The sequence below is a fragment of the Lichenostomus cassidix genome, chromosome 17 (genome assembly GCF_008360975.1).
Source record: "Lichenostomus cassidix isolate B80296 chromosome 17, HeHo_3.0, whole genome shotgun sequence".
NCBI classification, from domain to species: Eukaryota; Metazoa; Chordata; class Aves; order Passeriformes; family Meliphagidae; genus Lichenostomus; species Lichenostomus cassidix.
The window spans coordinates 1,445,765-1,461,346 of NC_139497.1; the positions used below are offsets into that span (position 1 = coordinate 1,445,765).

At 42.2% G+C, this 15,582-nt stretch overlaps 1 protein-coding gene across 4 annotated transcripts in view; it reads left to right on the forward strand.

The window, feature by feature from the left end:
- STRBP (spermatid perinuclear RNA binding protein) overlaps positions 1-15,582 on the forward strand; it is a 45,095-nt gene that overhangs the window by 15,980 nt on the left and 13,533 nt on the right. For 2 of the 4 annotated variants that reach the window (XM_085076723.1, XM_085076724.1), the window contains exons 3-7: positions 5,416-5,591; positions 7,117-7,331; positions 8,066-8,231; positions 9,956-10,100; positions 15,354-15,448. In XM_085076723.1, coding sequence (XP_084932849.1) covers positions 5,589-5,591; positions 7,117-7,331; positions 8,066-8,231; positions 9,956-10,100; positions 15,354-15,448 — 624 coding nt within the window. In that variant the 5' untranslated portion in view covers positions 5,416-5,588. Of the gene's footprint in view, positions 1-5,415; positions 5,592-7,116; positions 7,332-8,065; positions 8,232-9,955; positions 10,101-12,024; positions 12,154-15,353; positions 15,449-15,582 lie in introns of all 4 variants that reach the window. The other 2 variants (XM_085076722.1, XM_085076725.1) reach the window with 2 other exon arrangements.

Below are 15,582 nucleotides of genomic sequence, written 5' to 3' on the forward strand. Positions count from 1 at the left end.
TAGAGCATTTTTTTCTTCCAATGATTGCATATGTGCTCACACAGTGCCTCTGTTGTTCCTTTTTTAACCTTCCTGTTAGGCTGGTAATGATTTCCCCTTAGACCATCTTTTCACCTTCTTTCCAGGAGCTAAAAATATGAGCTGCACATACTCTGCACATCCCTGTTTCCTTTACCGTAATACATTAATTTAGATTAAGCAATTGCTTGCCTTTGATTCTTCAACTTCTTTAATTACTGTACCAGTGTGATTTATTTTGGCTCTTTTTTCATTCCTTACTCCACAGTCTGGAGGGGATAATGTGTTCACTGATTTTCAGTTTCATCTTTGACCCAAGGGTCCCCAAGTTCTCCATCTGTGCCTTGGCACAGATGGATTCTCTCCAGGAGCTCTCCAGTAGCTTCCTGCATGCTGACAAGTGGGCAGCTGTTTTCCTTGCACTGTGAGCATTGTCAGAGCTCTGGACCCTGGAAGGTGACTTTGATTCCTCCTTTCTGATGGTTACAGGTGCTGTGGTTCCAGATCTGGTGATCAAGTATGTGCCTACCCTGTCTTTGGCACTTAAACCTGAGTGTGGGGACTGCCTGGCAGGGGCTGCTCCCAAGAGATCTTGGATCCCAAGGCTCCAAGGCACAGGAGGCTTTGCTTGAAATATTATGAGAACTGAACAGGCAGGAGTAATCCCAGACTCAAGTATTTGTTGTATGAAGTATAAGACTTTGCCAGAGGAAGTACCTTTTCAGCTTCTAACTATAGTGTTGCTTTGTAATTATTCATTTGGATGGAAAATTCCAGCCTTCTAAAGGCTATCCCAGATGCAACTTTGCCAAGAAATGCATTACATGGAAAATAAAACTCCTATGAATACAGTCTCCAGGTGAAATTGGATGCTGAGCATACTGCTGGAAGCAGTCTGAGCCTTGTTAAGTAAGTGTCCCAGTGTTACAAGGCACTGCTTTCCACTATGCTGCTGGGGCTCTGAGTGGCCAGGATTTCTCTTCCTGTGGTGGGGAAGGAGGAAGTTCCATACAAGGAGCTGGGATTTTAAATAATGAATATCTGCACAAGGCACAGGTCAGTCATATTTTGCAGATTTCTCTGCCCTGTGCTCCCCTCTGAATCCTCATGAATTGTATTTCTTATCTGTTCCCCCCGGTTTGTTGATACTTTTAACATGAGGGAAAACTATTTTGATACTTCTCTGTCAGTTATTTTGACATTAATCAACACTGCAGATCTTGTTTTGTTTGGTGTCTGGGTACATCATAAAGAGAGTTGCTGAAAGAGTTCAATTACAATATCAGCATCTCTGCCAAATGTATTGAGCTGTTCTGAAAAGCGGCTTGTCTTTTCTGACCCAGATACACAGTTTCCAACTGTGGGAGATGCTGCCAGAAAGACTCTTGGCAGAAGGCCAGCAATAAAATTATACTGCAGAAAAACACAACATATTTTCAGCAGCACTTTGTGTGGTGTGATGAAAAATTACCTGTCTCCTGAATTCAAAGCAGAGGCTAAAATAAACTTCCAATTTGAAGTTGCAAGCCTCTCATTCTGACTTTTGAAGGTAACAAAAACCAGCATAAATTCCAGTTATTTTCTGTTTCTGTGTCCTGATACCTCAGGCTTTGTTATATTCTCATTGCTTTGTTATTAGCAACCTCTGTTGTTCTTGCTCTTCTGTCAGTATAAACTGTCTGCTCTTGGGGTGCTGCACACTGCAAACTGCAGTTCTCCTGGGCAGATACTGGTGTCAGGGTAGATTAGGAAGGTGGAGGGTGTTTTTAATGCTTCAGCTGAATATTGTTAGCGTGTGCCTTCTTGATGGAGCATTTAAACCAATTTTCATGGTGTTCTACTTGGCCTGGCCAGGAGCCTGAACAGCAGCTCAGTGAAGTGAGGGGTTTGGAGCTCTGGTGTCCAGTGACCCCAATTTCCTCTTCTCTGTTGCACCAGTAGCACTTCTGTGCAAGGTGCTGCTGCAAGGGGATACTGGGGTGCCAGGCACAGTTCATGTCTCCTTTCTAGAGGCTCAGAGCACCCGAATTCTGGTATTTCAGTCCCCATGGAATGCAAGTACCTGTTTCTCCTGCCTTTTCACTTCTCTGTTCACAGGCACTCAGAGGTAGCTGAGTATATTCATCACCCCTAGCTGTTTAACTGTCTGTCCCTTGGGAATGCAGATGCACGAATATCTCCTACTACAAAAGCCTCATCTGAATTCTTTTGTGTTTGTCTTGAGCCAAAGCATAAACTTCCTCTGTGAAGGATGAGATGTTTAATGGAAACGTTGCTACACTGTCATGGTGTTTTAATAACATTTCTAATGTGTCAAATCCCCAGTGATTTTAAACCACACTGCAGACTCTGCTCGGCTCCGCTGTGACCTGGTTTGGAGACAGAGATTATTTACTCTTGTTTTACACTTTAGGGGCACATGATGCAGAGGAGAAGTGACTTTTTCAAGGTCACCAAGGTCTCGGTGGTGCAAGGAGCTTCCTGTACAAGTTTTGTTGCAAGTGTGGGTGGCAGCCCCTGGGTAAGACAGCCACACATTTAAAAACTGTGCTTTTTAGTCTGGGCATCAGCTGTTACTTCCCTGAGGATGCAGGAACAAATATTCTGCTTTATTCTGGTAGTGGAATGAAGCTGTTGGATTTATGGAATTGCTGCTCACTTCACATAATGCTTTCTGATGTATTTGGTGCTGAGCTATGTTATACTGCCTTAGTCCATATGGTTGGAGCAGATTTGATTTTGGTTTTCCTTAATTTAATTCTGTGTGCTGTCAAATGTACTTTATTCCATATATTGTGTCTGCACTTTTATAGTAAACTCCCTCCTGTTTAGTGCTTTTGTTGAAAATGTTCTCTCAAAGTCTGAACTAAATTAGGGTTTCACTCCTATGCATGTTCCTGAAATATTCGTAGGATGTTAATAACTTGGAAGACATCATGTATCAGCTTCAGCTCAATTTTCAGGATTTTCTTCCCAGCTTTCTGAATTTTATAATAAAGATCCCTTTGTAATTCAGCTGTCTGTGCCCTGACTTCAGCCATACACTGCTGAGAAAAAGGGCAGGTAAAATAGAGCTTATAAATACCTTCATCCAACAACCTTTACTTATCACTGAAAACTGAACCTGTCTTGAAAACAAGAAAACAGGTCACTGCCTGCTAAGGCAGAGTATGGAGAGGTGTTGGTGTTTTCACTTCCTCAGCCCAGCAGAGATTAACCCCCAGCATTCATTTCCAGCCTGTCCAGGATTTTCCAAGAACCTTGAGAAGCACCCGGCACAGGCAGGATCACCCCCGAGGAGTGTGTGTTTCCAGGGCTCGGGGTTGCCCTCTAGACAACAGCCTGCTCAGCACTTACTGAGCACCAGAATTTGCTCAGCCAGCTATCTCTGTCCATCTGCTTTCCGGAGCCTGGGCGAGCTGATACGCAACAGCCTGCAGGAGTCTTGGGAGGGAGGCTGGGCTGGAGTGTTGCTGGAGTCTGGAGACATTGTACTGGGCATATGCTGAAGTCAGCAACACATTCCAGTGCCCTTCTCTCTGCCTGGAATTGCCAAGTTACAGCTACCAGGAAAGATAACAAACTGAAAATGTGAAATGTGGGAGTGACAGGGAAGAAGAGTAGGTGAAGATAGCTGGAATTCAGTTTGGAGAGAGATATAATTTGAAATAGATTATCTAGAAATGTGTCTCATAAAAGTCTCTCTAGTTTGCTATCTGCTGACTCGAGTTAATATTATTAAAAAGCAAAACGACCTTGTAATGAGTCTGGTTGGTTCTGGAGATGGTAAAGGCTGAATATGGAGTAGCTTATGACTAGCTCACAAAATAAATATTGCCCAAGCAGTGATCTTTGCTTAGTTTTCCTCCCAGATGCCCCTGTCTGACTTTCAGGATCTCTTAAGAGAGAACATCCCCTTCCTTGATTGCTTCTGGGAAGCAATTTGGTAGAGTGTTAATACACCTTGGTGGGCACAGAGCCTCTGTGATGAGAAGTGGGGTCACTCAGGTTTTTCATTAGCTTGCTTTTCCCAAGTATTTTTAGTATGACTGCACTTAACTCTCTTGGGGTTTCTTCCTTGGCAATTTTCAGCTGCTGGAACAGACAGGCCCCTGCACTTGTCTGGTTTTTTGTTTTACCCAGTTCTACATTCTAAATTCAATGGTGTGACATACAAACAACTATCAGGCCCTCGCTCCCAAAGCTACTGGTCCTGTAAACCTGCTTAATTTCTTCCTAACTAGGGAAATAGGGAAGCAGGATTTGTTGTTACCTTTTCCCCTGTCACATTCAAATCTCTGTGGGATGCAACATTTTAATTATTCCCTGTCATATCACAGGTTTAAATATCTTCTCAGCTTTCAAGTCATCTCACCTATCCTTCTGCTGTTGCCAAACATGCTTTTAATCTCTAACAATGTCAGGCTTCTCTGACACACAATATGCAAAGCATTGCTGGAGAAGGGGGGTCAGCATACAGGAGAAAAAGAAAATATTTTTGTGTGTGTGTGTGTGTGTGTGTGAATCTGCAGAAATTTACTGACTGGCTTTCCAATTGCTTCAAAACATTGCTGGACAGCTGATGGAACAATATGTGTAGTGAAAGAAAAACAGGAATTTTTCTGCAAGGACTGGAGTGTCTTGCTGTGCAGTGAGCTTATGCTTTCTTCTCTCATATTACCTGCTCTGTTATTCTGCTCTTTGCTCTCATAGAGCATTTCTTTGCAGTTTTATGCTGCCAGTGCTGGTGTTGTTTCCCAGTTTAGTACAAGAAGGCTGCTCTTGTAGGATCTTTTCTGTGCTGTGTGCTGGGAAAGGTGGTGTATGGGCAGCACAGGCAGTGTGGGTGATTTCAGCTCCTCGCAAGTCTGACGTCTGCAGTTTGTTAGAATGTGCTTGTCTGCCTTTAAATAACAACTTGCAGTTATTGCAACTTGAAGCCTTGGTTCTTGTGCAGCATCTGACACAGGATTGAGGGCTGCACTGGGGATTTCTACAGAGAATTACTTTTCGGTAATTAAGTGTACCGTGTTTGATTTCTAATGTGCATGTGACACAAAAATAGAGACTTCTCGAGCTGGTTGCACATAGAGCGCATTTGCCATATTGGATTTTCTGTCTTCCTCGTCCCAGAAGCTGGGATTGCCAGGTGGCTGACAAACCTCCCTGGGATCAGCTCTAACTGGCATGGGAAAGTCATTACATGTGTGTGGGCACATCACAAAAAGTTGCTTTCCACAGTGACATCTGTTTGCTCAGATATAAATGGATCAGTGACTGTCTCATCTGGAAGCTGGTGTGCCCTGATCAGTGGTTTGCCTCGGTGTGCTGCATCCAGCACTTCTGGAATCAACACGCCATCACTGTTGGTTTCAAGTTGTTTCTCTCTTTTTACAGGTGAATTAGAGAAAGTGACTCCCAGAGCACCTTGGCTGTATGAACTCTTGAGCTGTCAAGGGACTGAGAGGCTTATGAAGAGGTTCTGTCAGGCAAAACAGTGCTTAGCAAAGACACCAAGGAGGAGGGAAAAGGAGAAAGGGAGGGAGAGAGACCTGAAACACTAACAAACCATGGTAGGTATTTGTTGTCTTTCACTGGGGTGCATTAAAAGTGTTTTCTGCTGCCAGTCTTGCATGGGGCCTGATCAAACCCGAGAGAGGGGATTTTCTGACCTTGTGCTAACTGAGGGATGGTACTGTGTGCTTTGAGCAAAGCCAAGTGAGGTTTGATGTATTGTCAGCCTCTTAAAGCCAGAGAGTGTTCTTGTGAGCCTGCAGTACATGAATTATTAAATACGAACGAAGGGGATGCTCATAAGGTTTTCTAATAAAACTGGCATTAGCAGGCTGTAGCAAACAGCATCAGTGACCTTGAACTTGCAGATTTCATCACCACATGCTCACATTCGCCTTCCACCTCTACCTCACAAAAGCAAGTTCTGATTATTCACATCTCTGTGTGTGTGATTAAACGTGCCTCTGTGCACACTTTGTAGCAGTGTAGATGAAATGTGTGTAGCCAAATATACCCGGTGTATATTGTTTTAGTGAGGAGTCACTTCTCATCTGCCCGGGTTTGGCTGCAAATTAGGAATGCCTGAGATGTGGGATTTGTAAAGGTATTCAAGTATGAAGTATTGTGATGGTGAGATTCTGAAAGTGTGTTCACAAAAAGCCAATAAACCTACTCAGTTCCTGAACAATATGTGTGGAGAGCAGTTGAAGCATATTTATATATTTTTAAGCCCTCTAAGGTTGTTACTGAGAGAATGGAAATGAGAATAAATGCAGTAAATTTTAAATACAGCTGCTAACATTTGTGTGGCTGGTTGCTGCTGGTAGACTATGTGTTCATATTTGTATTTTAAAAAAAGACCTAAACCAAGAATTCTACCCGTTACAGAACAAAAGGGAGAAAACTCTGCTTTGCAAAGTGTTCTAATATATTGTATTTTAAATAGTGTCCCACTTTATCATTCTTTTTGGCCTGAATTGTAATGAGGAATTGATCTTGTCAGCCCCTTTTCATTAGAAAAGAACACATGTGTCTCATAATTAGGAGCTACCAATTTGTTTGTGTTTCACTATTGTGACTGACATTTCCTAAGGTAAGAGATGGTGGATGAGTTGCTAGATGCAGCTTCTGCTGTATCCATGTTGTGGATAACCACAAGAGGGACCTCCTGGAAGCATTTTGCAGCCTATCAAACAAGAGGGGATAAAACCATCCCCTGGCAGATGAATTGTTACTGCCCAAATTATCCATCTGGCTAGGAACACAAAAATTAGGAAGGGAATGATGTCATGACCTTCAATGGAAGACACACAGGGAGTGCAATAAACCAGGAAGCTGCGGACAGTTCCTTAATAAGGATCCAGCCCAGAGATGTCTGAGGTTGTTCAAAGGCCCTTTGTGTCTAGGATGGGTACCACTACACACCCATGAAGTAAGGGTGAAAATGACACCTAATTAAGGTGCTTAGCATGTGTGAGGAACAGAGGGAGGAATCCTCTGCCAGGGAGGATTCCCATTCAGACAATGTCTATCAATAACCCAGTAACTTTGTTCTCTTTTTCTCCTGTTTCCTGCTCCACACAGAGATCGATCCGATCTTTTGCTAACGATGACCGCCACGTAATGGTGAAACATTCAACCATTTATCCATCTCCAGAGGAGCTTGAAGCTGTGCAGAACATGGTCTCAACAGTAGAATGTGCCCTTAAGCATGTCTCTGACTGGATGGATGAAAACAAGTCTACGAAGGGTGAAGGTGATGTGGAAGCCAAGGAGGAAGCTGCAGAAGGCGCTGCCAAGTGAGTGAAGCCTCAGCTCACAACGTGTCCCTGTGCTGCTCTCAATGGCTCCTTTCCTTCGAATAAGAGCTGTAGTGTTACTTGGGTCTGCTGCAGATGAATGTTCATAGAGGGAGGAGGATATATTTGGGCTTTCTGAGGTGGAAGCATGTGGGGGGAGTGCAGGGAATAGCAATAAGTCCAGTGTGGGCAGCAGTTGCTCCCTATTTCTTTGTTTTACTGAGATGTTGTGAAGTTGCATTTAGCAGACAAACCTTTCAGCAGTTTAGTTAAATACATGTCCTTATAACACACCAGTGCAAATCGACCATGTGACTGGGGGCTCCTACAATCGGATACGCAAAAGAAGTTTTTATAATCCAGCAAAATGACTTTCCCAAGCCTCCATTACCTTACATTATTGCCATGGTTTAACCCCAGCTGGCAGCTCAGCCCCACAGAGATGCTGATTTTTTATAAAAAAACAATCCAAGTGTGCAGTAAATGCTTTGGAGACAACTGGATAAGAGCTGGTGCTGGCCTGTCAAAGAAGCATTTCTTGCATTTTACTCCATGATTGTAAACAGTCCTGGTTGACAAAACTGGCTTTTGTCATAGTCTTTTTCTCAGCACTCAAAAATTAAGTTTTCCTGTGTTGCTTTGAAAATTCTTTACTCTGGCTCTTAAAGGTTCTCCTAAACTGTAGTTGGAGACTAAAATACCATTTTAATTACCCTAAATTGTATCATTTCCAGGGATCAAGGTGGTCGGACATTATGTGGTGTTATGAGAATTGGCTTGGTTGCAAAGGGCTTGCTGATAAAAGATGATATGGATCTGGAGTTGGTTCTCATGTGCAAAGAAAAACCCACAAAGACCTTGTTATGTATCGTTAAAGACAATCTCCCAGCTCAAATTCAGGTGAGTTAATTGGGAGCAGTCCTTCCACAATTGTTGATAGCACTTCAATGGATATTTGGGAAAAGGCTGGAATTTGTTCCAAGAAGAAAGACAAGTGAAATAAAGGAATATACTTTGAATCTAGGACAGCATCTGGGGCATGTGACATGTTTAATGTGGTGACATGAAGTCCTTACTCACAAAATGTAACTTCTTACTGCTGTTGTTGCCTACTCCCATTTGTGCTGGCAGTCCCTGGGAGGACAGCTGACCTTTGTGTGTGTAACTAACCCCGTGTGGGTTTGGGCTTTCTGGTCCAACCAACATGAGCTGAACTGCAGAAATCTTCCCTGCTCAAGTGTGTGACTCAGTCCCTGTTGTTGTCCCCTGCCTGAACCTGCAATTCCCCATTGCAGCTGCTTTGCTTGGGCTGTTGCCACATAAACCCCTCTGTGCTGCTGAGGTGAGAACGTGTCACTTTAGGTGGTCACTCATTTTGGCTCGTGTTAATCATGAGCTCACATTGTTTTTATTTATGGCTACTTAATTCTGATGGTGGCATCCAGTGGGCAGCAGCTGCAGCTTGTTTTAGGGATACCACCTCTGTGACAGAGTTCTGAGGCTGAGGAATCAGCCCAGCTTCCAGATTCACCAACACTGGTGCCAAGGAGCTGCCCTCCAATATTCCACTGCAAGTGTCCCTCTCCACAACCAAACTCAATCTGCTTTTCTCCTGGTCTGCTTTTCTCCCTGTGTTTTGCCATTCTTGATAGCTTTTTGTTCTCACCATTCATTTTCTCACACAAAGGGCTTGTTTTAATGAGCTAATGTTGGTCCTAGAGATGTGGCCCTATCCATAGCTAAACATGCAAAGGATCTTTTGAGTAGTAAAGAGTAAATTTTACTTGTTTGAAAATGACAGGGATGTATTGAGTATTACAGATTAAATTTTGTGGTGAGGCATGAAGTGAGGAGGGTTGAAAGTGAGAAAAAAAGTTAGTATGTGCTTTAAAAAAAGTGAGATGAGAGAATAATTAAAATATGTGAAGACTGAATAAATTCAATGGACAGGCAGTTAAAATCCTGTGGGGAAGGACTGTGAGGGATTACAGAAAAGATGAGGGAAGAAAAGGACTCTGACTCATGAAATGCTACAACTTTGTGGGCATGGAAGATGAGGAGAGGCTCTGCAGAAGGATCAGATGCTGGAGGCAAAGGAGGGTTTAGGCCCATTTGTGGACAAAAGGAGCAAGTGAGGTACAGAGACTCAAGAGCTTCTGCTTTGCTGCTTTGAAGGCTCATGGTGAGCAGATGCTCAGCCATTTTCATCCCAACAATAAAGGAGCTGGCGAGCAGATTGCAGCAGGGAAGGAGTTAGAATAGACATCCTAACCACCAGTCTGCTGAACCAGACTCCACACAGGAGGGATGGCTGGAGGACTCTGAGCCATCTGGGGCTGTCTTTATGCTTCTGGAGGTTGAGAGAGGTCCCAAAGGGCTGCTGAAAGACCTGCAGAGAGATCACTGCAGAGAACTCTGATACAGTGCATATTAATGGAACAAACTGTAAGGCAGTTGTAGCACTGGCTACAGAAGAAATGTTTTAAATTGTTTTTAATGAGGGAGGCAAGGCTGCCTTTGTTATTGCAATGCCCTGTAGCCTTCTCATTAGCTGAGGCACATACACAAATTCTTCACTTTTTCAGTTGATTGGGAGTCTTGAAATTTTTCTTGGTGACTTTCAGAAACTTACAGAAGAGAAGTATCTGGTGGAGGAGCATGTAAATGAGGCAGCTATTGTTATCCATAACACAAAGGAGCCCAAGCTCACTTTGAAGGTGATACTCACATCCCCTCTCATCCGAGATGAAGCAGAGAAGAAGGAAGGAGGTACACAGAGCGTTTTAACTTGGTTTTAAGACTGTTCTAACTAAATGTCCTGACTGTGCAGCACAGGATTAATTGGGAAGTAGGCTTTTAATTGTGCATCATGTACTGACTAGACTGGCTATTGCCACCATCGGTTACATTATTTGTGCCTTAAAAAGACAACAGTCACTTAATTTTCATGTCAATATGCCTAGTTTTCCTTCGCAAGTGATATTCCTACGGTGTTAATTCTGACATACAATTAGATCTTAGTTCTCCTTTCTTTCAGACTTGCTACTTAATTCTTGAGCACCTGGTGCTGCACAGTCTTGTTTGCAAATTAAGTCAGTCAAGTGGGATTGGTTCATAGTTTCTTGAAAAACTCATAAAAATGTTTCTCTTTATGGAAAAGCCCTCTCCTGCAAAGCTCGCCAGTGTGTCATCCTGGCCCTCAGCTTTTATTAATTGATGATGTGTACGTTTCTGGCTTTAAGAATTTCCTAACTGGGATACGATTGAAGTTATGGTGCTGTGATACAGCACTTTCGCTTCTGAATTGAACGTTGTACCTCATGTCCTTAGAGTAAAATAGTTCTAGCAAACTGTCACTTAGTCCTTTCCGTTCCTTCTCCCTCACCGCGGTGTCCGACACAGTTCTGTGCCCGTGCTGCAGGAATAGTGACTGTAGTACCAGTGAGGCTGGAAACAAACTGACAGCAATAGAGAAGAGCAAATGTAGCCATACTTCATTGTATTTTAAAAATCTTGTCAGTAATTTCTGCTTCCGCTTCCCAAACCTATCCCTAGAAACTTTGCCACTGGATGATGTCAGACCTTTGACCAACTGGCCACTCTCTGTCATGACAACTGAGGCAGCTGGGCCCGTGTGGGCTAGGGAACTCCCTGTCGCTCTCTTCCCATTTCTAGACTTGCCACAAGTCCTTTGCTTCCTCCCTCTCCCACATGGAATACGTCGGGATGAGAAATGTTGGTCAGTTTCCCCTTGTTTTGTTGGAGGCGATGGCAGGAAGGATCCCTTTCCAAGTGACATGTACCACTTTGGCAGCAATTGAATGCAGAAAAATCTTACAGAACAGATGAATGGCAAAGATCCCCAAATTATGCTGGCTGTTTATTCTCAAATTAGCAACAATGTTGTTTCCAACACCATTAAAAATAAACTGCATATTGCTTTAGTTGTTCAGCATCCCACAAGATGCTGTGACCAGTCCTGGAGCTGCTGCAGCTCATCCGTGTTCGTGAGAGAGCACAAAGTGCAGGACAAATTTCGCTGGTGAAGGATTTGTGAGATTACCAGAAGGGGATACAGTTTTGCACAAAGACTTCTGCCCAAGTATTTTCTTGCAAAATTTGATGCAGTTATGCCAGTGAAGTCCAGGAATTTCTCAATTAATCTCAAACTCAAGGAAGATTGGAATTTTTATGCTTTCTCATGCTTAAAATGTAGGTGGTCTATTTTTTTTTCAGTATCTTAAAATATTCCTCTAAGGTCTCTACTATATTTTTTTAACTTAATGGTTTTACCACCTCTCTTGAAGTAGTTATATGCTGTCATTCTGTTAGGGTCATGGTCCTCATTTTAAAGCCCAGGTTCCTTGGCATTGATTCATCACAAAGAACAGAGACATTTATCATATTCCTTTTCAAGGTATATGAAGCATTATGCAGATGTCACTAAGTAAATCGAAAGGAGGGATGCATTTTTTGTAATCTTTCCAAGCATATTTAGATTAGAATCAGTTAGATTCAGACCAAAAAAGTTTCATGTCTAATATCAAGGGAGAATACTAGTAAAAACACCTTGATCTCCAAAGCAGTGCCATATTTTTTCAGTACCACTGAACAGTGTCAGCCAAATGTAAAAACACTTTCTATGCAGTTTTAAAAACCTGTCAGTTGACTCCATGCATTCTTTTGACTGAAGGAACTCAAAGTGCTGCTGAACTTGCCTTTCATCTTCCATGTAAGATAGGCCCAGGCTGCCTGAGCCTGTGGAAAACTGACCAAGGTTTCTGTGGTGGGATTAGCACTAATCTGTCCTCTAACAACCCAGGTCAGGCCAACGGCCCTCGTTACCAGTGCTCCCATTGTTCTGTAGGAATGCTGTGTGTGCCTTCATGCCCTGATGTCAGAATGTATCGAAAAACATTCCTGGATTTCTCTTCAGTCCCCACCTCTTTGGAAAAGTGTTCATGTTTAAGATGTGGTGTTTGTCCTATTTGTTTTTGCTGCTCCTTAGCAAAAATAAATAGTGGCCCAGTGTGTGTGTGCATTTTGGTGTTTCTCACAAACAGCTACCCATAAAGCTCTGCTTTCTCATGTTGAGAAGTCAAGCACCTAAATTTCCTGCATTTTGCATCAGTTTAAACTCCTTAAGAAACCGAATTTTTAGTCACAGCATCAAACATAAATTGGGCTTTCCAGACCAGAACCTTGTAGCTTGAAAACCAGTTGTTGTCACTGAGCATACAGTAACAACAAATTCTGCAATTACAAACAAGCTGGTTCACCAAAGTGGGGCTGAAGTCCCATTGCTCCTGGAGCAGGACATGGCCAGTGATGCCCCCAAGGGGCCAAGTGCCTCTGAAGGGTCAGCAAGCTCCAGACTGAGCTTCCCTCTCCAGAGAAGACAAGGCTCCATGTATGGCTCAAATGCATGGAGCTGGCAGCTCCTGTGTGAAGACAATGCGTACAGCAGTGGGGAGAGAATTCCTGAGGGATTGGTTCTGCATTGCATAGCGTGAGCTAACATCAGGGCTTTAGAATTTACTCTTTACTAAACTCCTTGGATCACTGCCCTTGTTAAAACTACAAGGAAAAAAGGAAAGCTTTGCAATCCCATTTGAAAATTTTGATTTGGTCTCACTTTCCTGACTGGCAGAGCATGAAGAAACATGCCATTCTCCCAAGGGGGTCCGAAGGGAGCCCGCTGCAAGCCGCTCGCCCTCTTCACTGCCTGTTCTCTTCATCTTTCTGTTTAATAGAATCTTGCACCCAAAAGTTGGCAGACTGCAACATCAGGGCACTGGGGCTCAACTCTCAATTGGCAAAATTCTCCAAGATATTTGTAAATTAGACCTTGCAAGATGGCCTTAATTCTGTACGAAAATGTATGGTTCTAAATTGTTGTAACAAATCTTCAGAGATTTTTGATTCACCTGAATGACAGACAGGTGACGTGTTCTGTCTGGTTTGTAGTTTAAAGGAAAAATGAATTTACTTTGTCAATGGCTGCAACACTCTTTAGCAAAGCCTTATACAACACCAAGCCCCAGTTCATTGTAAAAAATTAATGATTTTGCAGTCAGTCACCTTTGCCATTTCTAACGTTTTAAAATAAGATTCTGATCATTCATTGACAGTACTCGTTTGATACAATACTTGAGCTTTAAGCAGATGTTTATATTGTCTGCAGTGAAGTTTTCTCAGATAACTACCCAGATGGATGTTGAGTAATCTTGTGCCACAAAATGTCACTCCTGAAAACAATGAAACTGCAAAGGAAATTTAGAAACAAACCTTGTGTTCCAAAGTGACCTTTTGTGCTCAAAGAAAGCCAGAGCTTTGAGACTTTGCAGCTTTCATTTGGAAAACAGACAAGAGGAGTGATTAATCCCAATCCTGGAATGCTGTTGATGAGGGCAATAACAAACAATGCAAATATCTGCTGTGAAGTTCACAGGGGTTAGAAAATAAGCCTATAGCACTTGGGTCAGCAGCTGTGAACTGCAACCATCACCTGTCAGACAAGATTCTGGTTCTGTTCAGTTTTACACTGGTGGGGTTTTTTGGCTTTGGCCTCTTCTATTCGTCATAACGTCAAGTGCTTTACCAGAGTAACCTTCCAAGGGAATGGCTTAGGAGAGGCAGCCTTAACAGTAAAGATGCAATTGCTTATGCAGCCAATCCCATTCAAATTAACCCACGAAAATGTACTTTGAGATGGCACCAACAAACTGATAGTGCTTTTTTCTCCTAACTTGTCCTATTATTTTAAAAATCTTACTGGATTTTGCTTATCTAGCAGAGTCTTCAATTTGGAATGGATTTAGTATTTCATTCAATTCTGCAAAGGTCTCTAAAAGTCTGGAGAATTGACCATTATGAATAACAAAAAGAGTGTATTTCCAAATTATTTAAGTCAAGAGTAATTATTAATACACTTACGTATTCATAGGAAAATAACATATTCAAGGTTTTAGTTGAGCCATGGATTCACTTTGTTATTCCAGTTGTTCTCAACATCAGCTAAAATTAGTATCTTTGTAATGTGATTTCACAGAAATGTAGGATCTGTCATTTACACAGTTTCCAGAGAATCTAGATGTTATAAATTCCTTTGGATTAAAATAAAATAAATATGGAAGAAAGGACTGATGGAGAATCCCCCTTAATGCAGAACTAGATGTGACTGCTAAAAGCAGTTTGTTACAAGCTGGTTGATAAAAAGAGAAAGGGGGGGAAAGGAAAAGAAGTGTAAACCTGGACAGAAAAGATCAGTGTCTTGTCTCTCAAATCCATCTTTGAATTTCCTCTGTTGGTTTCAGTTGCTGTTGGGCAGATTTTTAGCAGAGGGCACTTCCTCTCAAATACATTAATGACCTGGAAGTTACCAACCCCACTCTTTCATATGCTCTGGTTATATGAAAGACTAATCAAACTAAAATATTGTACTAGCATTTCCTGTATATTTCTTTCATTGAACTATACTGGCTAGTACTGTTCATGCAATAATATTTCAAATATATTCAGTGCTTTTCTTTGGAATTCTCAGCAATTGCATGGATGTAATTTCACTTTCTACCTATTATATTTTTTTTATTGCCCCCTGAGAATATCTTCCTCTTATCCAAAGAAGCTTTGAAATTCTGTGCCACCTTTGTGGAATAAAAAACACAAAGAAGGGAAAGAAGAGGGGGAAAAAAGCCCAATATATCCCAACAGAAAAAAAAAAAAGTGCTATAGAGCTATTTTCTGCCCTGAAATGTGTTCTACATTTTTAATAAGATCCCAGATTGTCTGTAGCAGTGGCCATCTTTATTATTACTATTATTTTACCAGGAGTGAATGCCTTTGCTTCTGTTGCACACGTGCACATTTACTACCTTTAATGGCTTGTTTAAATTAAATAACACCGTGCACTTAAATTCTGGGAGTCTTATTATCTCATTGAGATGCTGCCGCTCTTTTTGTATTGTGACAGAAACCCCTTGGTCAAATTGTATCTGTCTCTTTTTATCCCATTTTTACCAGTAGATAATGTTGCGATGAAAGATCCTCCGGACTTATTGGACAGGCAGAAATGCCTGGAGGCCTTGGCGTCTCTGCGGCACGCCAAATGGTTTCAGGTTGGCTCTTTGTTCTTACCTTGTTGTTATTGTAGCCTTGCGAGGTTTAATTTGAGACAGTTTTAATTTTAATGCCTCTTTAATTTCTGACTAGTCCCTCCTAGGGCAAAGGTCTAGAATTCCAAACCCAGTGC